Below are 24,381 nucleotides of genomic sequence, written 5' to 3'. Positions count from 1 at the left end.
TGTAAGTCATGATTCAAGCAGGAAGGTCCCCAGCAGGTGGGGCCTCGGGGATTCACGGCGCTGACCTCACGACACCATCCGACGTCATGAGAACCACAAGCCAGAAGTGCAAAGCCAGCGGCAAAGCACCGGGCGCCCAGCTGCCCTGACCACCTCTGAGGCCCTGAGACGTCAGGCTCGGTAACCCCCTGGGGAATGTCATCAGCCTGACCCTGGAGCACGGACAGTCGGCCGAGGGGACACGCCGCGGCCAAGGTCGAGAGAGCGAACCTACCCGAGGCCAGGGTTCCGAGGACAGGTACCCACAGACGCAAGACGTGTGAGGCCCCCGGGCAGTGCCCACGGGGGGGGTCACCCCACCCTAGGCGGGGCCCAGATGGGCAAGGGGTGAGCCTCAGTGTTGAACACGTAGGCGTCCAGGCTGAGCAGGGCCGGGTCGTCGGAGAAGAGCAGGTACAGGTACTTGAGCGTCTCCCCCAGAAAGAAGCTCTCCATCTTGTCCCGGGGCTGGGGATTGAGGGGATCCTGGACGTTGCCGATGGAGGAATAACCACCCGAGGGGACCTGCACGAGAGCGGAGACCGCGGCGTCACCACGGCTGCAGGCCCAGCCAGCTCCCCACGCCGGGCGCAGCCCTCGGGGGCGCCGGCGGCCGCAGGGCCCCCGGCCGGGGCCCCTGCGCCTCACCGCGGCACCCGTGGCCAAGGGCAGGGTCTGAGGCAAACGACCCCAAGGTCCGCCGGGGGACCGGCCCCCCGGGAGCTCAGCCGCAGCTCCTCCAGACGGGCCCTCAGAGACGCCAGCCGCCCTCATGCGACCCGACGTGCAGCGCGTGCTCCGGAACCCGGAGGCGGCCTCCCGAAGGCCCCGAGCACCTGAGGAGGCCGGGACCCACCGCCCGGCCGCCACAGGGCGTACGCGGGTCGGGTTTTGGCGCTCGCGCTCTACCGGGGTGGGTGGCGGGCCCCGGACACGGCGTGACCTCCGAGCCACGGCCCAGAGGGCGAGACGGGTGTCGGGGCCACGGTCACGGCGCCGTCTGGGGTGGGAAAGGGCTGCCCGGGGCCACACGGAGGATCCGGGAGGAGAGTCGCCCTGTGCACACCGGGCCACAGAGCCTGGTCCCCGAGACCCTGGGGCACGTGGCGCCGAACTCCCGAGGCCACCGCGAGCTGCACCGCCCCCGCCCTCGCCCCCCTCTGGCTGCCCCGGCTAGGGGAGCAGGGACTCGGGGCGGGGCGGGGCGGGGCGGGGCGGGGCGGGGCGGGGCAGGCGCTCACCCGCGTGTACTTGTTGAAGCTCTGCAGGATCTCCCAGCCCCAGTCCTGGTACTTGTGCTCTCCCGTGAGGCGGTGCAGGTAGAACAGACTCTCCACCGTCTCGGGCCGCAGCAAGTTGTGCCTGTCGGCCGGCTGGGCGGGGGAGCGGGGGAGGGAGGGATGGGGGACACAACACGGGCTGAGCTCGGCCGCCTGGGGTGGGGGGGTGGGGGGTGGGGGGTGGGGGGACACGGGAGGAGCTAGGCCGAGCCCGCAGGGGGCCCCCACGCCCAGACCCCGGCCCGGCTCACCTTGACCTGCACGTCCTTGCGGTCGCTCTGGGGGTACAGGTTGAAGTGCACGATTTCGGGGCTCAGCCCCGTCTCCATCTGGCGGTTCATCTGGTAGCAGGTGTCCATGAGCGCCCGGGCCAGCTCCATGTGGTCGGCGGGCAGGCCGTGGTGGGCGCCCAGAGCCAGCGTCCCTGGCAGGAAGCACACCAGGTGGTCCTGAAACCAGAGCGGTTTCCTCACCACTGTGAGTCGGTGGCCACGTGGGGCAGGGGCGGGGGCGGGGGCCACACCGGGTGCAGGGTCCAGCGCTCCCTCAGGCCCCCCGCATCCCCAGGGGTCGACGGGCCTGAGCGGGGACTTCTCAGGGCCCACAAGGGCAGGAACGTGGAAAGCGACTCCACTACGGGCCCGGCCCCTGGAGCTCCACACGGGCAGGGGGGAGGGTGGCGGACGGACACCCGCCTGCCAGGGGAGCGGATGCTGACCCGGGTCTGGCCCTGACCCCACAAACACTGATGGAGTACCAGGGGCAGGGGACAAGTAACTAGACCCAGGGCAGAGGGCAGAGGGCAGAGGGCAGGGAGGAGAGAGGGGAGGGGGAGGGGAGAGGAGAGCGGGGAGGGGGGAGGAGAGAGGGGAGGGGGAAGAGGGGGCAGGGGGCGGGGAGGGGGGAGGGGCCGGGGACCCATCACAGACCCCAGCCCCCCTCGCCGCACACCGCCGCGCAGTCCATCGTCGACCTGTGAGGGCTCACGCCCCACGACCAGAATCTGAGCCATCTCTCCAAGGTCCAGACTCGCGAAGCCATCGGGGGCCCAGAAAAACGGGTGCGTGCGGCCCCCTACGCCCCACCTGCATCACGACCGTGCTCACCATCTTGGCGCTGAACCGGCCGTGGGCCAGCTCCCCCACAAAGGTGAGCTTCCTGGGCTCAGACCTGCGCAGCAGGTGCCTTTTGATTCCCTCGACGGCTTCGAGGTAGTCTTCCAGTAACCTGTGAACCGGCAGGCCCCGTGGGCTCAGGCCAGGTGGGTGCGCGGCCCGACCCCCCCGCCCGGTTACCCAGGAGCGGGCACGTGGCCACGAGCTGCCATCCCCACGCTAGTGGCCAAGAGGCCTGGCCCTGTCTGGGGTGGCACCACGCCAGCCTGGAGATGCAGGCTCGTGGCAGTCGGCGGCCTGGGGCACACACGGGGCTGTGCCCGCCGCTCCCCCGAACGGGGTCGTTCCTCTCAGCCGGCCCCCGTGGACCACCCGGGACCCCACGTGCCCACCAGGGTTCTCTCAACGTCCCCACGTTCAGGCGTGGGGAACTCCGGCTCCCAGGCGTGATGCCCTGATCTCTGCCCGTAGGGGTCGGCCTCCTGGAGCTGCCCACCCCCAGCGGTCCTGGGCCGTGGTCACCCCCTGGCGTGAGACTTCAAGGATTTCCAGTCCCTTCACTAGAGTGACCTGTGTTTTCCCGACCGCACGACGAGGCTCCCCGAGGCACTGCCGTCTGGGAAAGCGCACGTCTGAAGCGTCAACCAGGCAGCGCGGGGAGGCCCAGGGGCCCCTGGCCACCTTCTGCTGGGGAGCGGACAAGCAGAGCCGCCTCCACAACCCCGAGGACGAGAGCTCGGCCGGTGAGCCGGGGGCCCCTCGGCCGGGCCCAGACCCCAGGCCCTGCCTGGCGCAGAGGGGCCGGGGACCTCCGTGACCAGCCAGGCGTCCTCTCTGGCACGAAGGCCGTGCCGGGAGGAGACACATCCCCCGCGGAGGGGCCGAGTCCGGGTCCGGCACGGCCGCTGCCTCCTGACCGAGAACTCGGGACAAGGGGAGCCTCGGGGACCCCGTCCCCGAGGCAGCAGAAACAGGCCTCACTGCGTCTCCTTCTTTCCGCCCTGGATCCACTGCTTCAACAGGTACTCGTAGTAGCTGTCGGCCCTGGCGCCCAGAGTGAACACTCCCATGTGAGTGAAGAGGCCGCTGTGCGTGTTGATGAACATGGGCACCAGCCCGTCCTTCTTCCCCGACAGGGAGTGCACACGCCTCGTCACCTCCTCTGCGGCCTCCTGGGACACACACACACACACACACAAGGGGAGAGTGCGGGTGAGCCAGGGGGACGGGGCTGCCGGACCTCGGGCCAGCCGAGGAAGGCGGGCCTCGTCGGCTCACCCCTCCTCCGTGACAGGCGGGCCCGTTCCCAGCGGAGGACGGAAGAGGACGGAAGAGGCCGGTGTCCCGGCCCACGGCGCTCCCCTGCCCGGCTGCACCGGGCAAGGGCTTCTGAGGGTGGCCCCAGCCACGCGGCAACCAGGTCCCCACCCTCACACGCGGCTGCCTCGATGAGCGGGCAGATGCCGAGGGCCCCGAACACGGGGCTGAGCTCCTCCTCCTGGCAGGGGACCGTGTCTGAAGGCCACAGCCGCGGTCCCCGGGACCTCCTGCCCAGGCGTGGCCGTCTGCTCCCGCTCGCTGGAGGGAAGGCAGGCGCGTCTGCTTCCGAGCCCGCGGTCGCGGCACACCCGCCCGCCGATCCTGTTCATCCTTCGAGACCCAACCAACCTCAGCTCCTCCCGGGCAGCGCCACGCATCTGTGCTCCATGGCCCTGTGCGCGTTTGCTCGCGGCGCTCGGGACCCTGCCTGGGGAGTGACTTCCTGGCCTCCACCCGCCACGTACGCCCGCCCCTTTTTACAAAGTCCTCTGAGGCAGGAGCGGCTTCAATTTCCCTTGGGTCTCCAGCAGCTACAGAGATCCGGCATCGCAACGGCGCCCGGCCGGCGTCTCAGAGCAAACAGAGAGACGCTGAGCTTCCGGAGTACGAGCCAACGACAGGAAAGCCGCTAATCCGCCGACAAGCAGACAGGCACCCGGACGCCCACCTCCACCCGGGAGATGAACACGGGGCCTGCGGGCGTTTGGAAAACGCCACACGTCATCAGGACAAAATCCACAGCCCAGAGGAGGCACCCTCACGTGCCCACCGCGAAGGCTACCGAGGAAGACCGGAGGACAAGCGCGGGCTGCCGCGGAAAAGCCAGAGCCCTGTGTGCGCCTGGAACCTTCTCCCGGGAGCGCCGCTCTTACCACCCCCGCGTGGGAAACGACCCAGCTGCTCCTCAACGCACGAGAGCCCGGACAGCACGTGGTCCGACCGCACGATGGCAGACCACCGGGCCACGAAAAGGGATGCTTCGGACACGTGCTACGACACGGGTGCGCTTCTCCCGGACGCTTCCAGCGCGGACGAAGACGTCACGCGTGGCGACAGAACCGGCCACAGACGGCCCACGCCGTACGTAGGACCTCGCTCACGCCGAGCATTCCAAACAGAGAAAGCCACGCACGACAAGTGGGTTTGCGGCCACCGAGGCAGGGGGCCCGGGTGGGAGCGCTAGGGTGCGCTGGCCTACTTCCTGAGGCGAGGACCTGGTTCTGGAATCAGACGGTGGCAGCCGCTGCCCACGTGGGACTGTGGCGCGACGTTCAAGCCAAGAGGCAAAACTTCCTGACGTTCAAATCGCAGCTCAGGTTTTTAAGGCAGAGGAAGAGTGACGAGGCAGAGCGCCAAGTCCAGAGGGTCCGCCGCGTCCTGGAGACTCACCCACAAGGAGAGGGACCCCGGCCAACAGGATCGGGGCGAGGGTCAGGAGCGAGGTCCACAAGGACCGTCAGCGACGGGCTAGCGAGGCCGAAACCCACGACCGTGGGCCCCTGCCTCGCTCCCGGCACGGACCACCCCCGGGGGCCACCACAGCACGAGGCAGGGGGCAGTTGGGACCCCAAGGACACGGGCCCGCGCTCGGACTCAGCCCCCAGTCGACACCCTTCCCGCCCGCGCAGCTGAGGAAAGGCGAGGAACGAGGGACTGGAAAGCACACAGGACGGTGGTCCCGCGGCCCGGGGTCAAGTCCACGCACGCCTCCGCTTGGTGTGACGCCTCCGGCCGGCAGGCCGGCCCCCCCGTACCTGAAACTTCTTACTCCCCGTGAGGCGGGAGAGCTCTCGGAACTCCAGCTGAATGCTCGTGACCTCGGCCACCGTGCTGTCCGAGGTCCAGCGGGGCGGGTGGGCGGCTCCGGTGCCGATGTTCACGTCCGAGTATGGGATCCTGGAGGGCGTCTGGAACGCAGGCAGCAGCCGATTCCCAAAGTCTTCCTGATGACGCGACACGACGAGGACCGAGGTTTCCCGTCACACGCCAGCCTCGGCTCCGTTCCACGACGCCCACCCTCCCGCCCCACCCCCGCCACCCGTGCTCACCCCCGTAAGCGGACACGGGACCTCACTGGCTTCACGTGGCCTCGGCGCTCAACAGCGGTGAGACCGAGGAGCCCCGAGAGCGCTTCCCCACGGGTCGCGACGGTGACAGGGACCTTCCCACGCACGTGCGCGGGAGCGAGACCCAGACGACCGGGGAGACGGGAGACCCGGAACAGACCCCCGCCCCCACCCCCCGGGGGCCCCTCGAGCCGCGGAACCTCCACCGGCGCCCGGACACTCACGGCCTTCCTCAGGAAGAGGTCGTCCCCGGACAGGTGGTAGGCGCTCAGAAGGCCGCCCAGGATCCGGATCGTGCTCTCGAACAGGTTGACGTCCACGTCTTTCTGAAACCGGAGCTTCTTAGACACCCACTTGCGGGCTTCTTCAAACTCTGCGACGGGAGACGGGGTGGGAGCGGCAGCAGGTTACAGGTCCCGGCGCCCCCGTGACCGCTCGCTGGCTCTGGGGCCACGTGCGTCCTCGTGTCTCTCTCTCCCGAGGGGCCTCGCCATCACTTCCCACGGCAAGGGGACACACCGCGGAGCCCCCTGCACCCGGAGGACGGGCAGCCAGCGTGCCGTCGTGAGCACCAACGCTGACGGGTAAAGGCCACGGCACAAAGGGCCACGTGAGGAACTCAGGGGGAGCCTCTGGCCTCTACGGAACACCGGAAATGGACTCCGAGAGACCGATTCGGAAGTACCCAAAGACCCGTAGCCTCAACCACACCCCGTCCACGTGGCCTGAGAAGGGTGTGATGGAGAGACCCGGGACGCCGATGGCCTTATAGGATCACGTGCCGCCTCCCACCAGGGAGCCCCTTTCCGGCTAGGACGGGAGCACGGGCTGGAACTGCCCCCGGACGCCAGCCCAGGCCTTCGGCCGGGAGCCGAGGGGGCGACTGCCCTGAGCGTCCCCGGGACGCCTGCCATCAAGGGACAAAGCGACTGCCTGCCACCCAGGGGAAGGGAGAGCTCCTCAGACGGAAACAGTGGCGTCTACACCCTCCAGGGCACGGCTCGCTCACTCGCGCGCCCAAGCGTTCCACCGGGGGAACTTGGCCGCGTGCTCGGGGACGAGCAGGTACCTTTTTTCAGACCCAAAATCCACATGGTGTCCAGGGCGTCAATCAGCGTAAGTCCCAGGCCAAACCACTCGCTGAAGGACCTGGACACGGGTTTCAGCTCGTCGTGGCCCCAGGCGAACTTGCGGTAGCCGGTCCACGCGTGGCGGAAGGCGTCTATCACGGCCCTCTGACGCTCGTTCGGGGAGGCTGGGAGGAAGACGGCGGGTCGTGGGGACCGGAACCGCCCAGGGTTCAGACACCGCCCCTCTGCAGCCCCAAGCCGCGGGGCGCTCAGTGGGGTGGGGGGACACCGTCCGGGGCCGCAGGTCAGCAGCGGACGACCCCAAAGATCGGGGCGCGGCGCCGCCGGGCTCGGAGCCGCACGGCTGGACGCGGCTGCCAAGGTGGCGAGGCCTCCAGGGCCCACACGCGACGGCTCGGCCTCTCATCCGCCTGGCCTGCGCCCGTCCGCCTCCACCAGACGCCCGGCGGGCACGACTCTCTGGAGCTGCGGGGAACGCGCGGTGGGCGGCGGTGTTTGAGGCAGCAGACCGGTGCCTGCCGCTCCGCCACGGCAGCCGCGCTGTGCAATCCGGCCGGGGGAGCATCAGACGTGGCGGGCGGGCCCCGGTGACCTCCACGAGAGCGCCTCATCTCACAGGTGCCCGCGTCGTGCGTCAGCAGCTCTGGGTGTTTTCGGGGAGGGAACAGCGTGTGGCAGACACACCCAAGGCCGCCCTGGGGCCCTCCCAGGGTGGCCTTGACGCCGACCGAGAAGGTTTCTCCCCTCCACACGTCGGAGGACCAGGCACGAGTTACAGGGCCAGCAGGCGGACAGAAACGTGGGCGTCGGCGGCTTCGCGACACGTGTCCTCTCGGTGTGGCCCGAGGCCCAGTCTGCCTCCCCCCACACGCCCGGGCCGCCCGTCCGGGCTCTGGGCTCCTTCTTCCTCCTCCCCTCCTCAGCGGCAACAGCGACAGGACTGGAGGGTCACAGCCCGGGCCCCAGGCTCAGCTGACCCGGCGCGAGCCCCCGCTCCGGGAGGCAAATGGCCGTGGCCGCTGCCGGCCTAACCTCGGTTCTCCCGTCCGTGGAACGGGCCTACGACAGACCGATGACCTCAAAGGCTGCCACGAGAACCAAAGCAGACAGGCCGCACGGGGCGTACAAAGCGCCAGTGCCCCGGGGGCCCCCCACTACAGGTGCCAGAACGCAGGACCCCAGGACCCCACCGAGCCAGGGCCGTGTCTTCGCTCTCCCCGGGCCCCGCGCTGGCACGGACGCGGGCAGTTCCCGCACAGGCGGCCTGTGGCTGCCGCGATGGGCCTGGGACCGCGGGCCGCCGTGGAGCCCCGTGTCCTCCCCAAGGCTCTACAGAGAGCTGGGGCCCGCCCGGGTGCCCAGCTGGGTGTCCACGCGCCCTCTCCGTCACCACGTCCGGGTGAGGCCCGACGGGGCGCAGGCGGGGCCTTACCTGGTTGGTTCTGAATCCCGGGGGCCTGTGAGGAAGGCTTGGTGGGGGGGCCCCCTGCCTTTCTCGAAGGGGGTTCGGTGCCCTGCTCCGGCTCGATCACTGCACCCCTCCAGCTTCAGGGAGAGGAGGAAGAGGAGTCAGCCGGCTTGAGGGCAGAGATGCAAACGCCCGCGGTCACAGCCTGGCTGGGCTCGTGGCGGCCCTCCGCTCCGTGCGGCACGACGCGGAGAAGGCAGGGCCCCGCCCCCACCGGGGTCCCGCTCCCTCCACTGTCTGCTCTGAGAGGAGAAGCCGCTTCAGACAGCGCGCCGATCCTATCCCTTTGTTTTTCAGGAAACGTCAAACGGACCGGCCTCCGCGCGTCTGGCGACCCGTGCTGCCTCGTCTCTGGCGCTCCCTGTACCTGACCACCGTTCTCTGTGTGCTCTCTTCCTGACGAGCGTCGCCCACCACCTCGTCCCTCCGCCTCGTGTCATCCTGCCTCCGGTCCTTGGAGTCTTTGTCGGGGGCTCTGATCTGCAGGTTGGGCGGTCCCCGTCGGAAATGCCTCTGAGGCTTCTAGATCGAAGCAAGAGCCACTCGTGAAAACAGTTCAACGCCCCAGGAGCCGCCACTCCGTTTCCACCTGGGATGCTCTCCCTATCAGACCCAACCCCACGGACCACGTGGAATGGCTGGTGGCGCACGGCCCCCAGAGGAGATGCCTTCCCGCTCCCACGGCAACATGCAGATTTGGCCAGAAGATCCTTTCTCGCGATCTCCGGGCCCTGACCAACCGGGGCGGAGACTGTGCCAACGGGCTGGCGCAGCCCTGGGCAGTGGGTTAGCATCCTGGCCCAGGAGGGTTCCAGGCCGTCACGGACCCTAAAGGTAGCAATAAAGGGTCAGAGCCGCGTCCCCGTGGATGGAGGCGCAAAGAACACTGTCCCGGGCCTGTGCCCCAGGACCCCCACCCTCCGTGCTCAGAACCGGGTGGCCAGCGCACCGGGTCCGGGGACGGAGCGCAGGGGCCCAGGCGTAGCCTGTCGTCGGCAGAGGGCAGGAGGAGGCCCCTCCTCCGCAGGACGCAGCAAGGAGGCCGACTCAGGGATCGAGCACATCTCTGCCGCTCAGTACCCACGGGACCCGTGAAGAGGTCCTCGCTGTAAAGACGCCGGTGCCACGGAGCCGGGACCCCCGTGGCCAGGAGGACGGGATCCGGCCGCACACAAAGCACCGGGGCTGACCCGGGCCTGGGGCACAAGCGCCGGAGTCCGAGCAGCAGGAAAGGTCCCGGCGGCCCCGCCACAAGGGGCCCCGCGCCCCGAGGCCCGGACCCGGGGAGCCGTGCACACCGACCCCGGCCGCCGCCACAGACGGGATCACGGGCCTCCCGAGCAATGGAAGCGTGTCTTTCGGCGGGCAACCGTGCAGGCGGGCTCTGCTCCCGTCGCCGTCACGAGAGCCCAGGTGCGCGAGAGCGGCCGAGAGGAGCGAGAGACGTGCGCGTCGGCTCCACGAGGGAGGACGTGAGCCGTTTGACGCACGGCCTCCGAGTAAGACGGTTTGCAGAGAGGCCTCCTGGCCGCTCCCCGTGGGGCCTGACCCCAGCCCCCTTCCCCGCCCACGCCCTCTGAAACTGCAGCTCCCTGAACAAGCCCAGCTCCCCCTGCCTCGGGCAACGTCACTGGACTCAAGCCCTGCTCTCCCGACTCTACCCAGGACCGGCGGCCGCCCAGTCTCACACCGCAGTTCAGCGTCCCGTCCCCAGCCTCATCCCTGGAGGACACCACGGCCACCGGCCTGCTCCCGCCGGCCCGCGGCTCCCCCAGACAAGGGGCGGGTCTGTTTCGCTCACCAGCAGGTATCCAAGGGGAAGGAAGGAAAGGATATTCCTCCTCCTTGCCCCAAGCGTCATCCTACTGGCTCAGGATAAGGGGCGCAGGGCGCGAACATCAGACAAACAACAAGGGAGAGAACCGCTCCCCCGTCCGTGCGGAACATCACGCGCGGTTCTGAAACGCCCGTGGGACCGACCCCGGTCGCAACCCCACGTGTAGTTCACCGAACATACCTGGGGTAAAAGCCCCGGCGAGTTTTCTGGATTAGCATCTGCCTTCTGAGGAGCCGGCAAGACGGGCGGATCTGCTGGTCTCACCTTCCGCTCTTCCGCTGACCTGCCATCCACGGCTAAACGAGAGAACAGATTTTATCCCAAACGTGCCGCACAGCCCCAAGGAGAGCCCGAGCGAGCGCGCGGAGGAACACGTCTAGGTGGGCGCTCCTCACCACGAGAGGACACCGTGAGACCTGGGGAAGGTCCTTTAAACCAACTCAAGAACGGCCAAGGGTAACCAAACCTTCCTCAAAGCACTTGGCAGCTTCTGTCCTGCAGCCCAGCCCACACGGACCTCCCCTCAGCGGCTTCCCTCCCAGGAAGCGCAGACGCTGGCCTATGTGCAGCTGTCTCCAGCCGCCTGCAGCAGCTCCTGAGCTTTCCTCCCCCACAGGGGTTCCCTACGCCCTCACCCAGACTGCCCGGCCGCTCGGAACACACGGTAACACGTGTCAGGAAGTTCAGGGAGCGTGTCTGGACGGGGCACGCGACCTCAGGACCCGAACATCTCCGTGAGGCGCAGAGGACGGAGAAGCCGGCCCTTACACCGGACACCCAGGAAGCAGGCGGGCAACATCACATTAACTCGAGCCACGTTCTAGCAGGGTGGCTAAAGACACTCTCCGCTCCTTTTCATCTGCGCTTCTCGCCAATTCGCAGACGCTCCAGGCGCTTAAGGCGCACGGCCAGACCGCTTCTGCCCAGCCACCCGCAGTCAGTGACGCACACGCATGGGGTTGAGGCACACGCGCAGCCGGTACCTCTCCACTGGTCAGCCACGCTGATGTAGGACAGGAGCCCGCAGAGCAGGAGAAACGTGAGGAAGAAAAGGATCACGTTGCGCTGTAATCTCGACAGCTGCTTCCATTTCTACGGGACGGAAAACAACACAGCTGGGACACGTGCGACCGCTGCAAATTCAGGGAGGACAGTGGGTAACTCCCAAGGTCCGGTTTCTGAACCGGGGGAAGCGCCCCGGCGGCAGAGACTGACGAGCCGCGGGGATATTCCAGACGGTATAGGGGAACGGAAATAAACAACAGACGCAGAAGCCATACGTGTCCTATCGCAGGGGCCGTGAGGAAAGGCTCGCGCGACGCGCGTGTTCCGTCTCAGGCAGCCGGCGGGACCCCGCATCTGCCCCGATGTGGGGGTGTCGATGCCCTGCAGCCCGAGACCGCGGGGCTCCTGACCCGCCGCACCGAGGGGCAGCCTACAGCTTTCCCCCTCCCCGACCCCGCCCCGCCGAGCGCGGGCTGTAAAGACGGCCTGCGGCCGGCGACCACCGCTCCCCGGGCCCGGACGAGCGCCTGCGCTCCAGGCAGGGGGCGGCGGGCGGGCCGCGGGACCCCGGCCCGGCGCCGACCCTCACCCTCCAGCACGAGCGCCGCCGCCAGCTTTTGCTGCCGTCGTAGCTCTGGCCAAGGCTCAGCGTCACCGAGATGAAGTCCCGATGTGGCGCCGGCGGCGGCGGCGGATACATGACAGCGGTGGCGGCGGCCCGGGCGACCCCGCCCACTGGCGGCGTCAGGAGGCCGGGCTCTGAGAGGCGCCGGGGGCTTCGCTGGTCCGACACCCGCGGGCAGCCATCGCAGCGCCGTCCACACCCCGCCCATCGCGCGCGCGGCCAATGCGCCTGCGCCGCGCCCTCCTAGTCCCCACCGCGCCTGCGCCCGCCCTCGTGGCCCCCCCGCCCCTGCGTGGGTGTTTACGTCCCGCCGCGTCGGCGCACGGCCGCACCTGCGCCGTGACGCGCTTGCCCGCCCGCGCCTGCGCGCAGCCCGCCGGCGCAGACCCTGGGACTGGGCTGGGTACCGCGTCCCCGGGACCCGCCGGCTCCGTGGGGTTGGCAGGACGTCCGGCGCCCCGCGCTCCCGCCCCGGGGCTCGACTCCCGGCCCCGGGCTGACTTCCCGGCCCAGAGCTAGTGGGGGCCGCAGCTCAGCGAGAGGACAGCGGGTCCGGTGCGAGCCCGAGTCGAGGCGGGGCGGCTGTCGGTGTCCGCTCTTTGGAGCCGATGGGCTGGGGGGCGCGCGGACGGCCGCCGCGGCGAGTTGTGCGCGCGTTTCCCCTCAGTAGACACGCGGCAGGGCGGAGCGAGCCCCGCAGCGCCGAGGGCCGTCCCCGCTCCTTGCCGGCCCCCTCGGGTGAGCCCGCCGCCTCCCGCAGTCCTGGCCGCCGCACTTAGGGGTGTGTGGCGGGCTCCCCGGCGTGTGCGCCTCCCTGGCTTGTCTGAAGCTGCCCCAGAAAGCGCCTCCTGCTCTCCGCCCCCCCCCCTTCCCTAGCGGGGGTCATCCCCGAGGCCCCTGCGGGTCTTTTCCCCACACAGGGCTCTGCCGGTAGTGCCAGCGGTGCCCTCGTGCGTCCGTCCCTGCGCATGCCGACAGCAGGGAGAAGGTGGTATCTGGAGGGTGGGTCACCGGGCTCTCCAGCTGAGGGCGCGGGAGCCCACCCCTGGAGACCTAGCCGGGGTGGGGTGGGGTGGTTCTGCCCCACCCCCACCCCCACCGCAGGGTGTCAGACTCACTAGGTGGTCCCTGGCCTCCCTGAGACCCTGGCGAAGAGCTGGGTGGGAGCTCGAGGGGACTCCTAGGCCGCCCAGAGCAGGTGCGGGCTCAGCGTGTGGCCTCTTGCTCTGTCGGATGCACGGAGCTGGGAACCCCTGGTTGCCGTTCCCAGCACCCGTGCCGGTCAGAAACTGCGCTCGCCAGGCCAGGGATCAATCACGGCATCTTGCGTTTATTGGGAATCCGCCACGTTCTGCGGGAAATCAAGGAGTTTGGCAGCCTCTCAGAAGCCCGTTGCTTCCTTATCGGTTGTCTGGGGAGGGACAGTTTTGTGCTGAGGGGCCCGTCCTGCTTCTTGAGTGCAGCGTGCACAGCAGCGCGCACGTGTGAGCAGTGACCTAGGGCTCCACCCGTGTTCCTGGTTTGGGGACGTGCTTCAATCCTGTGGAAAAGCCTTTCCGAAGGCTCTTGTGCCCCCGGATCTCTGGGCCGTGTTTGGAACTTTACACGCAGCTGTGATTCTTTTACAATAAACGGGGTCTTTTTTTTTTTTTTTTTTTAAACTTTTAATTTTTTTTTTTTGAACGTTTATTTTTGGGACAGAGAGAGACAGAGCATGAACGGGGGAGGGGCAGAGAGGGAGACACAGAATCGGAAACAGGCTCCAGGCTCCGAGCCATCCGGCCAGAGCCTGACGCGGGGCTCGAACTCCCGGACCGCGAGATCGTGACCTGGCTGAAGTCGGACGCTTAACCGACTGCGCCACCCAGGCGCCCCTAAACGGGGTCTTTAAAAACAGGCCGTTTCAGTAGCTCCCCCAGCTGGTGTAGGAAAGAGGCTGCCCGGTCGTCGGGCTGTGGCAGTGAGGAGCAGCAGCTGTGGGCAGGACCCCGGACCTGGGCCCCCGCCTTGGCTGGCCCTCCTCTGTCCCGGGCCCTCTGCTTGCCAGCGGAGCAGCTGGGAGAAGCGTCGTAAGGCACGCGGTTCGGTTCTGAGGTCTGCGAAGGACTGGCACAGCGCGGGTGGGAGCAGAGTCCTCCTCTGGGCTTTGGGCCTGGCCCCGACCCCGCCGCCACGCCCAGGTCCGGGTGCGGGGACACCCGTCCACCCTCCGCTAGTCCACTACGAGCCACTGGAGGAGTCAGCGGCCTCTGAACCCACCGCCCAGCTGACATCCTTGCCCTGGGGAAACCGGCTTCCGTGGGGGTGTCGCCGCAGCGTGAGGGCGTGGGAGCAGGCGGCCTGGCGGAGCGGCAGGCTGCATTCCACGCCGCCCTTCGCGTCAGCGGGCGGGGAGGTGCCCCGTGCTGCTTTCCGGAGGGGAGAGCAGCAGGCACTGGGGCCCGGAGCAGCAGGGCTAGGGGCCGGGGGCCAGCGGGTCTTCCCCAGCCTCGGTGGGGCCGCAGGGGTGCAGCGTGGGGACCGTGGCCCCGTACGTGGAGTCTGTGTCTCCCTCCAGAGAGCGCGGGAGGTCCGTGAGCACCGAGATCTGTCAGAAGCTACTAGCAAGCTGGTTGGGGGACGGTGCTCCCCGCCTGCTTATATTTCAGACCAATTAGCCACCACGTGCGGCCACTGGAATTGGTCCGACTGGTTGTTGGGGAAAAGAGCTAAAATTCAGCAGCCTGAACCAACCGTAGCCCTGGCCGAGGAGCCAAGGCCTCCAAGGGAGATTGAGAGAATTCAGTTTTAGGTGTGCAGGCTGTGCGTGGGGGGTGGGTGGGGGTAGCTGGTGGGCACTGGGGGGCTGGAGGGCTAGGCCGTGACACCCCCCCCCCCGCCCCCGCCATGCCAGGTACTTGGTCAGCTGCAAGAGAGGGAGGGAGCGGCACCTGTGGACAGGTCACCCTGCAGGGGACGGACACCGTCCCCTCCTCTCGCCTCGTCCGTCCGTGGGTCTGCAGAAAAGCTGGAGCGGCCGGTGCTCCCCGCCGGGCGGATCTGCGCGTAGGGCTTGAGGTGCCGTCGTCCTCACCTACGTCTCCGCTCCGACAGAGGCAGGCCTGCCGCCGTCCCCGAGGACGCCGCACCTCTGCCTCTCGCCCAGACCTCACAGCCAGGAGCACGGCCAGAGAGCCCTGTTTGGTCACTTGTGTCCCCGGGAACGATGACGGGAGCGGCGCCACCCCTCAGGACCCCGGGGTTGGCAGGCCAGAGAGCAAGTCGGGGCTGCAGAGCCCTGGCCCGGTTCTCATCCAGGATCAGCGGGGATGGGAACGTGCACTGTGGGTTGCAGCCATACCAGTGGGAATGTTTTGGTGTTATATGATGGACCGTCATTGTGGCCTTTCTGGTTGCCACAGTGACAGTCCTGGGGCAGTGTGTGGGGCAGCTAACTGGCTGCTCCCCGATCGTCTGGCCTGGCCTGGCGCCCTGGTTTCTCGGCTGGAACCAGAGCGCAGGACCCCAGCCTTGGCCTGTGCCTGTGCTAGACAGGCCGGACCTGGGCAGAGACTGGGGTCATGCTGGCCAGGGACAGTCTTGGCACGGGGACAGGTGACTCAACTTCCCTTTGTGGCCTTGGACAGGGGGTGGCTCTGCTGATCTGGCCCCTCACGCATGCCCAGGACTGGATGCCAAGGGAGAGGTGGCCCCCCTGGTGTCTGGGCACTGGTTATGTGCCGCAGCCCCTGGCACTGAGGGGCCAGTGGAGGGAATAGCCTGAGGGGCTGGGGTCACGGTCCCAGCTCCCAGCAGGGGCCTGGCGCCCCCATTCTTTTCTCCTGTCAACAGCTGGAAGCCTGGAGTCTATTATCCTTCCAGAAGCTCTAGGAATTCTGAAGTGTCCTGACCATTCCTGTCATGAGTGCTGGGGAGCCATGTCTGTCTCTGCCGCGTCTGGTGCTGTTTTTCAAGGACACTCGCTTCCCTACTCTTTGCATGGAGGCCTTCCTCATTTACAGCCTGTGTGACTCTCCCACTGGGGCCACAAACTCCCATGTGGCGTCTTTTCTCACCACCTCCAGGTCGACTAGTCGTGTGGACCCCTCTCAGAGCAGCTGGCCCTCACGTCTCCAATTCATGTGTGTGTGTGTGTGTGTGTGTGTGTGTGTGTGTGTGTAGGTTTCCATCCCATCCAACCTCCCAGGTCCCCTGAGCCTCCTTCCCTGTTCTTGCTTGCTTTCTGTTGTGACATTGGTGACCTCTCCACCTCAAGTTTCCTGGCAAGGTCCAGCCAAGTCCTAAAGGTCATGGTGAAGGCTCTAATCTGGCCTCTCAGGAGAAAGTTCCCAAATACAGCATCTTCCGTGTCAGGGGACGTTGTAACCCCTCATCAGAGGCTCCAGCATCCACTCCCACAGCCTGGCCCCAGCTCCCCAAATGTCAGCCGGAAGGATCCTGAGGTTCCTCGGGTGGGATCCTTTTCCCCCGGGTGCAAAGCTGGCTGGCCAGGTTCTGCTGGACTCTGCCCAGCAAAGGCCTCATGGTGGGGAGGGGAGATTGCTCAGGTATGATCTCGGGAGGAAGCTAAGTGTCTGCATTGTCTTCCTTGGGGCGGGTGGGGACCGTGTCTGCAGGCTCAGAAGGGTTAGGAGAGTCTGTGTCAAAGCTTTGGGGGCATTTCCACCCCAAGTGTGCAGCCCCAGGCTCCCAGCTAGGCTTCTGACCCTGGCTCATTGGGCCTGCCTTGGCTGCAGCCGTCCTTGAGATCCAGCTGTCCTGAGTGTGAAGGCTTGGGTTCTTTCCAGCACCCTTGAAGGGGATGAGAACTTCTCTACTAGTGACCGGAGGCCCCACCTGGCATTCAGTGGCTGTCCCCCAGCACCCAGGTGTTCATTGTCTTCCTGTCAAACAGGAAAGGGCTTAGCGCCAAGCCATCTGGATGACCCATCCCTACACAATCATTGGCGGCTGGACAGACGCCTCAGACCAGGGGCTGTCAGCTCCACTGCCCATCAGCGCAAGAGTCGCTGCCAGCGGGATGGGCCTGACTCAGACTGCCAGGCCCATCTTACTGCCCACCTTCTCAGACCAGTCCGGGAACAGCTGTGCCAGCTGGAGTTCTCTGGAAGCAGACGCTGAGGTAGAGTTTGGGATACAGGACAGCTGTCGGGGTTCAACACTGGATAGGGCAGGGGAGGGGGCGGTCAGCTGGCAGTGACAACCTGCCAGGCCTCAGTCAGCCTTTTGGACCTTCATCCGGCTCATCACCGGTGTCCGGGAGGGTGTGGCTTTGTGTGACGTGACTCTCTTCAGGCAAGGCGGACCCCAAAGGGGCTGACGGCTAAGGCTGCCTGTTGACCACACTCCCCGAGGCTGGGCAGCAAGCCTTTCCTGGCAGTGAATCTCCGTTTCCACCACGTCCCTTCACCCTGCATTTAGGGACTGCCCAGCCTAAGGCCTCTCCACCTGCTGCCAAGATCTGCAGCCTTTAGAGTTGGGGGAGGGATTGGTGGGTAAACAACAAAAAGCTGCACAGCAGCCTCCTGGAAAAGCCTCGGCCACCTTTTCTGAACCAGGAGCATTCAACCATGGCTGATTCAGGGCTGAAGGAAACCAGCTGCTGGAAGAGAGAGATCCACATTAGCAAGGAGAACAGTGCCCCTGAAAGCAGAATCCAGGATCAATGGGGTTTAAACACCGTGACAGATTCTAGGAAGCATCGCATCTATTAAATAAGAATCGTTTGCGGTAAAAGAAAACGAACAAGAGAAATTAAAAACATAGGGGCGCCTGGGTGGCTTTGTCTGTTGAGCGTCCGACTTTGGCTCAGGTCATGATCTCACAGTTTATGGGTTTGGGCCCCGTGTCGGGCTCTGTGCTAACAGCTCAGAGCCAGGAACCTGCTTCAGATTCTGTGTCTCCCTCTCTCTTTGCCCCTCCGCTGCTCGTGCTCTCTGTCTCTCAAAAATAAGTAAACAGCAAGAAAATTTTTTAAAAATATTGCTGCTGAAAAAATCCTCCATAACTATTCTGGAAGACAACATAGTGGAAATCTGCTAGAATATGAAATAAAACCCTAAAAGGGGTGTGGTGGTAGCAAAAAGATACCATGAAAGAAAAGATTAGAGGTCGGCCCCAGTGCCGCTCAGATCTTTTTGTGCAGACAAACCACATGCAGATCTCTTTTTAAAAGTAGGCTTCAGGCTCAGCACGGAGCCTGTAACCAACTAAGCCACCCAGGTGCCCCCTGCAGGTCTTAAAATGCATATTGGGGCTCTGGGGCTCTGGGGTAAAGCCTGAGGTTCTGAATTTCCTAAGTCTTACCAGGGGATGCTGCTGCTACAGCTGGTCCAACAGACTATACTTAGAATCCCTCTGGGTTAATTAGGCAAGGAGAACAAGAGGGAAATAGAACGGAGAAAATTGTCGGAGCCTAACAAGAAATTTGGTAGCTGAAAACCTTCCCGTTTCAAGACAGGATGGATGAACAAAACCCAGTGCTAGACACACCCTTGTGAAGTTTTAGACTTCCAAGGATCAGTGAAGGTCTCAGAATAATTCAAAGAGAAAAAGCAGGCCGGCCATAGCCATCATTACTCTGATCCCAGAAAGGAAAGGCACACCTTCAAAATTCTGAGGGGGGTGGTGAACTTTTTGTCTCTAGTAACATTGTTTTGTCTTAAAGTCGATTTCATCTGATATGAGTATAAACACTCCAGTTCACTTATGGTTGTTTTCATAGTATATCATTGTCCAGTAAAACAATTAAACATGTATGCGCCTAACAACAGAGCTCTAAAAATACATGAAGTAAAAACTTACAGAAGTGAAGAGAAAAATAAATAATTCAAAAATAGTATTTAATATTCCACTCTCAATAATGGGCAGAACAATGTACCAGCAGAATACCGGCAAGAGTTAGGAAGACTTGAACGATGCTAGCAACCACTTTGACCTAACTGGCATCTATACAACACTCTACCCAACAGCAGCAGGTTATATGTTCTTCTCAAATGTATATGGAACATTTTCCAGCACAGAACATGTGCTAGTCCATGAAATAAATCTAGGTAAGTTTTAAATGTCTGAAGTTGAGGGGTTCCTGGGTGGCTCAGTCAGTTAAGCATCCGACTTCGTCTCAGGTCATGATCTCACAGTTCGTGGGTTCGAGCCCTGCATTGGGCTCTACACTCACAGTGCAGAGCCTGCTTGGGATTCTCTCTCTCTCTCTCTCTCTCTCTGCCCGTCTCCCACTCACTCGCGTGCTCCCTCTCAAAATAAATAAATACACTTTAAACGAAAAAGCTGAGGGGAAAAGGAGCAAACTAAATCCAAAGCAAGGAGAAGAGTAAAAGTTGAAGATGTCAGTGAAACAAATCAGAAAAATAACAGAATCAGTGAAACAGAAAGTTGTTTCTTTGGGAAGGTCGACAAAATCGACAAACATTTAGACCAATGAAGAAAAAATAATATCAGGAAAACAAGAGAGCCTGGCTGACTGGAGTGGGTGACTCCTGATCTTGGGGTCATGAGTTTGAGCCCTGCATTGGGTGTGGAGATTACATAAAAAATAAATTTTGGGGGGCGCCTGGGTGGCACAGTCAGTTAAGCATCCGACTTCAGCCAGGTCACGATCTCGCGGTCTGTGAGTTCGAGCCCCGCGTTGGGCTCTGGGCTGATGGCTCAGAGCCTGGAGCCTGTTTCCGATTCTGTGTCTCCCTCTCTCTCTGCCCCTCGCCCGTTCATGCTCTGTCTCTCTCTGTCCCAAAAATAAATAAACGTTGAAAAAAAATTTATAAAAAAAAATAAATAAAAAATAAATTTTTTACAAAAGGGAAAAAAAGGAATAGAGGAGGGGACATTACTGCTGACCTTACAGAAATCGAAAGGGTTAAAGGGCATACCGTGAACAACTTTATGTCAATAAATCAGTTTAGATGAAATGGATATATTCCTAAAAACATATAAATTCCCCAAACTGATGCAGGAAGAAAAAGAAAATATGAATATGCCTACAAGGAAATTGGAACCGTGATTTTAAAACCTTCCTCCCTTCTCCCTCCCCAACAAAAGGCCAGGCTTTTGCTGGTGAATTCTACCAAAAACTTGAAGAAGAATTAACACCGATCTTTCATGAACTCTTCCAGAAAATAGAAAAGGAGGAAACACGGTCCAACTGATTCCACAAGGCCAGTGTTAACCTGATATCAGAACCAGAACCAGACGGAGACATCATAAGGCACTACAGACAAATATCCACTAGTAACATAAATGCAAAAATTCTCTACAAAACATTAGCAAACAATGTGTCAACACATAAAAAGTATAACATAACCAAGGAGGATTTATGTCCAGGATGTAAGGCTGATTTGACGTTCCCAAATTAGTGTTCTATACCATATTAATAAAATAAGTCACAAAAAGTACATGCAGAAAAAGCATTTGACAAAATCCAACATCCATTCCTGATAAATACTCTCAACAGCCTGGGGCTAGGAGAGCACTTCCTCAACCCAGTAAGGGTACCTGCCAAATCCTGCAGCTGACATTGTCCTTATTGGTGAAAGACTGAATGCTTCCCCTGTGAGATCAGGAACAAGGCAGACACTTGTGTTTGTCATGGATGGAGGTTCTACCCAGCTCACTTGGGCAAGAAAAGAAACAAGAGACACCCGGACTGGAGAGGAAGAAGGAAACCATCTACTGAGAGACAACATGACCCTGTTTGGAAATGCTAAGGGCTCAACAAACAAAAAAACCTACTAGGATGAATGAGTCTGGACAGCCCCATACTCAAAAGTCAATTTTATTTCTACATATCAGCACTGAATAGACCAGAAATAAAATGAAGAACACAATTCCATTCATAATTACATCAGAGAGAATAAAGTACTTAGGAAGAAATTTAACAAAATAACAGCATGGGAGTGCAAGCTGGACACAGTCCGGAGGTTCCTCAAAAAACTAAAAATAGAACTACCCTACGATCCAGCAATTGCACTACTAGGCATTTACCCATGGGATACAGGAGTGCTGTTTCGAAGGGACACATGCACCCCCATGTTTATGGCAGCCCTATCGACAACAGCCAAAGTATGGAAAGAGACCACATGTCCATCAATGGATGAATGGATAAAGATGTGGCATATATATACAATGGAGTATCACTCGGCAACCAAAACGAATGAAATCTTGCCATTTGCAACTATGTGAATGGAACTGGAGGGTATTATGTTAACTGAAATTAGTCAGTTAGAGAAAGACAAAAATCATATGACTTCACGCATATGAGGACTTTCAGAGACAAAACAGATGAACGTAAGGGAAGGGAAACAAAAATAATGTAAAAACAGGGAGGGGGACCAAACAGAAGAGACTCATAAATATGGAGAACAAATAGAGGGTTGCTGGAGGGGTTGGGGGAGGGGGGATGGGCTAAATGGACAAGGGGCATTAAGGAATCTACTCCTGAAACCATTGCTGCACCACATGCTAACTAATTTGGATGTAAATTAAAAAAATAAAAAAATTAAATAAAAAAAAATAACAGCAACGCCCGTCCATTAAAACCTACGAAGCGTTGCCGAAAGTAAAGATGATCTAAATAAATGGACCAAAGATGGGGCGCTTGGGTGGCTCAGTCGGTTGAGCATCCGACTTCAGCTCAGGTCATGATCTCACAGTCCGTGAGTTCGAGCCCCGCGTTGGGCTCTGTGCTGACAGCTCAGAGCCTGGAGCCTGCTTTGGATTCTGTGTCTCCCTCTCTCTCTGACCCTCCCCCATTCATGCTCTGTCTCTCTCTGTCTCAAAAATAAATAAACATTAAAAACATTTTAAAAAAATAAAAATAAATGGACCAAAGAGACTCAGTGCTGGGAAGCTAGCAGTCTTGCACAAACTGGTCTATAAAGTCAGCGCGATCTCCATCAGATTGGTTTCTTAGCGGAAACCAGAGTGTGGGAACAGGGGTGGGAGCGATCTCGTGGTGGAGGCAGGTAGCAGAACCATGTGGATAAAGCGAGTGGAAATCAGCACGAGAGCAAGCCAGACGGCATCACTGGTGTCTACGGCTGTCCTCTGTGGGAGTCCTGGGGCGTCCCCAGATCAGGGGGCAGAGAGCCCGACGCCAGTCCGTGTCGACAAGCGGCCAGGCCTCCTGACGGCCCGCCGCATTTCCCCAGTCCTAATTCGGAGGCAGGCCCTCACGGCAGGTGGACATCAGACGAAGGCCTGTCCTCTGCCCCCTGGGCGGGCCGTGGGCAAGGTGTCTGCCTAGCTTCTGCACACCCCTCCCTGCCCGCCAGCCTCCTCCTCTCAAACTGCTTTCCTCTTGGCAGAATGTGTCCACCAGCGGCTCTTGGGCCCCAATTCTCAGGGAGTCACCTCCAGGGAGGATGTAGAGATGGGCTCTTGTGCCAGTTTCTGATCTGGCCAAAATCCTACGGAAGAACCCTGAGCGGTCCGCTTCGGTCTTGGGCCAAACCCTCGGCCCATCGACTGAGGCTCGAAGGAGGGCTGTGCGGTGACTGACAGCCGCTCGCAGGGAGGTGCCCGGAGTGGGGGAGGGGAGGAGCAGCTCCCTCCATAGGGCCTGCTGTGCCTCAAGCATCTCCCCTGGGGGAGGCCTGGGACAGACCCAGGCCTCCCTCTCCGCCCAGGCCAGTGGAAACACCCAGGCCCCTGAGTCCTCCCCACAGAATTTGATGAGGAGGGTTCAGAGGCGCCAAAGTCCAGGAGGGTTCTTCCGTCACAGTGGGAGCAACGCGAGGCCCAGGCCTTCTATGGCTGCACCACCAACCCCCTTGGAAAGAAAGGGGAGGGCAGATCTCAGGAGGGACTCACTCATGGGAGGCGACCGAGGTCTGGTGGGCAGGCATAGCCTCCACCCCATCCCTGGATGTTTGGAATCTGTGCAAGAGGCTTGAGACAAAAGCTTCAGCGTTGGCAGCCCAGGGGAGGTGGCGATCTGCCGGTAAACTCACGCTCTAAAGGGAAAACATCAGCGCCGATTTGCAGGGTCTGACAATTTCCCTGACATAACTGTTTCCACCACAGCCAACTTGAAGCTCCCAGCTGCGTGAAAACTAGCTGGCAGATTTCTGCGTATTTAGAAACCGCCCCTCCAGGGCTGATGGGAGTGGCCCCAGCACCCGACTGGCAGATGGGGGTAGACGGGAGGGGCCGGGCTTTCTGGCTGCAGCCCCCTGCTGAATTCTTTCCTCCCTCAAGCATCCTGGAGCTGCCTGGGCCACACCGGAGCTGGCTGCCAGCCCCCCATGCAACCACACAGCCTCCAAGCTCTGATCTGCCACAGGCCACAGAAGTTTGGAGACTTACCACAGACCCTGTGGAAGTGGGGCTAGCTCTGGGCCCCCAAGCATCCTCAGTATATCTTTCTGTGAGCCTGCTGCGTCCTTCCACTGTGGACCTCAGTCCCGGAACAGAGAGAGGTGTGGGCCTGCAGCAGGCTGTGGGAGGTTGGCCCCCCTGAGCAATGATTCCCTGGCATTGAGAGAGAAGGGGGCGGAGACAGGGAGCATGCCAGGAGCCGAGCCCCTGCCTCTCAGAGCCAGGGATGTCCCTCGGTGTCCGTGTTTGGCTCTGGAGGGGTGGGGGGCAGCATCAGCCTAGTGCCGAGGACTGCAGGGGACAGGGAGTGAGACCCTGAGGGAACAGCATGGCTTCTCCCCTGCCTGATGCTCAGAACAGCACTTAAGTGCAGGGACCGCCCTTACATTATCCCTACTGGGGGCTTTTGCAGTTGGGTTTGCAGAATCCTCAGTTGCTATTGGAAACAATGATGTCACTGGCAGGGGGCGGAGCTTGAGCCATCCTTTGCTTTAGGGAGGTGAAGCACTCTGGGGCGGGGGGCGGGGGGATAATTAGGATCATGAGGGCAAGAGGGACAAGGGAGGCTCTAGAAAGGGGCAGGAGGAGTGGGGGCCGGGAGTGTATTAGGAAAGGGGCTGGGGAAGAGTGGAAGCAAGGGATCTGGGGTGTCTATCTTGGTACACACCTCACCAGAGCAAGTGCTTTCTGATGTCTAACCTTAGTCCCATCTGCTACAAATGCAACTCCCTCTGGCCTTGGCTTCTCCATAACTGATTTGGGTCCAGACCCCCAGACTCTCCTGGAAGATCCAGCTCTACATGGGGGCAGCCACAGTCACCCCTTCTATTCTTATCAACTCTCTGGGGGGAACGCAAGTCACATGGCCAGGCAGATGGAGTCTGTCCCCCATTTTTGAGCCTTTCAGAGAGGGGATCCTTACTGTCCCTCCCCCAGAGGCATGGCTTAGGGCATCTCCACACCCCTAGGTCTCCAGCCAGGAGAGTCTGGCAGAAATATCGTTGACTATGGGTGAGAACTCGCGTGCGCGCGCGCGCGCGCGCGCACACACACACACACACACACACACACACACTGGCCGGACACATTCGGTCATGTTAAAAGACACGCAAGGCTGCACGCAGTGACACGAACCCCTCTAACCTCCCCAAACTCTTCCTCCTTGCAGGTCTGAGACAGTCCAGGTCACTGTCCCGGCGACCCC

The 24,381-nt window shown here is 62.1% G+C and overlaps 1 protein-coding gene across 3 annotated transcripts; it reads right to left on the bottom strand.

Annotated features, from left to right (window-relative positions):
• Positions 1 to 208: 208 nt before the first annotated feature.
• On the bottom strand, positions 209 to 12,066 carry LOC147571691 (endoplasmic reticulum mannosyl-oligosaccharide 1,2-alpha-mannosidase-like). 3 transcript variants are annotated; one of them, XM_086696141.1, is made up of 13 exons: positions 11,811 to 12,066; positions 11,200 to 11,308; positions 10,397 to 10,512; positions 8,747 to 8,901; positions 8,344 to 8,456; positions 6,890 to 7,075; positions 6,045 to 6,193; positions 5,509 to 5,697; positions 3,416 to 3,606; positions 2,426 to 2,546; positions 1,571 to 1,768; positions 1,281 to 1,412; positions 209 to 564 (listed from the first exon to the last, which is right to left on the bottom strand). In XM_086696141.1, exons 1-13 carry the CDS (start codon positions 11,919 to 11,921, stop codon positions 352 to 354), a joined length of 1,983 nt encoding a protein of 660 aa, XP_086552267.1. In that variant the 5' UTR covers positions 11,922 to 12,066; the 3' UTR covers positions 209 to 351. The 3 variants fall into 3 exon arrangements, with proteins under 3 accessions (XP_086552267.1, XP_086552268.1, XP_086552269.1); XM_086696142.1 differs by having other exon boundaries at positions 5,509 to 5,661; XM_086696143.1 differs by lacking the exons at positions 8,747 to 8,901; positions 11,811 to 12,066.
• Between the last annotated feature and the right edge of the window lie 12,315 nt (positions 12,067 to 24,381).

The sequence above is a fragment of the Puma concolor genome, unplaced genomic scaffold, assembly GCF_028749965.1.
Source record: "Puma concolor isolate L17-30 unplaced genomic scaffold, mPumCon1.1.hap2 unalloc_scaffold_124, whole genome shotgun sequence".
Lineage (NCBI taxonomy): Eukaryota > Metazoa > Chordata > Mammalia > Carnivora > Felidae > Puma > Puma concolor.
Note: the sequence above shows the minus strand (reverse complement) of the source record. Positions and strands in the feature narration are given on the sequence as shown.

Coding starts and splice junctions, on each gene's coding strand:
- LOC147571691 (XM_086696141.1), bottom strand. CDS start 11,921: ATGTATCCGCCGCCGCCGCCGGCGCCACATCGGGACTTCATCTCGGTG. Junction 6,194..6,889: donor GATTTTGGGTCTGAAAAAAG/GTACCTGCTCGT, acceptor CTCCCGTCGCAG/AGTTTGAAGAAGCCCGCAAG. Junction 2,547..3,415: donor GGCGGAAAGAAGGAGACGCA/GTGAGGCCTGTT, acceptor GCCGGTTCACAG/GTTACTGGAAGACTACCTCG.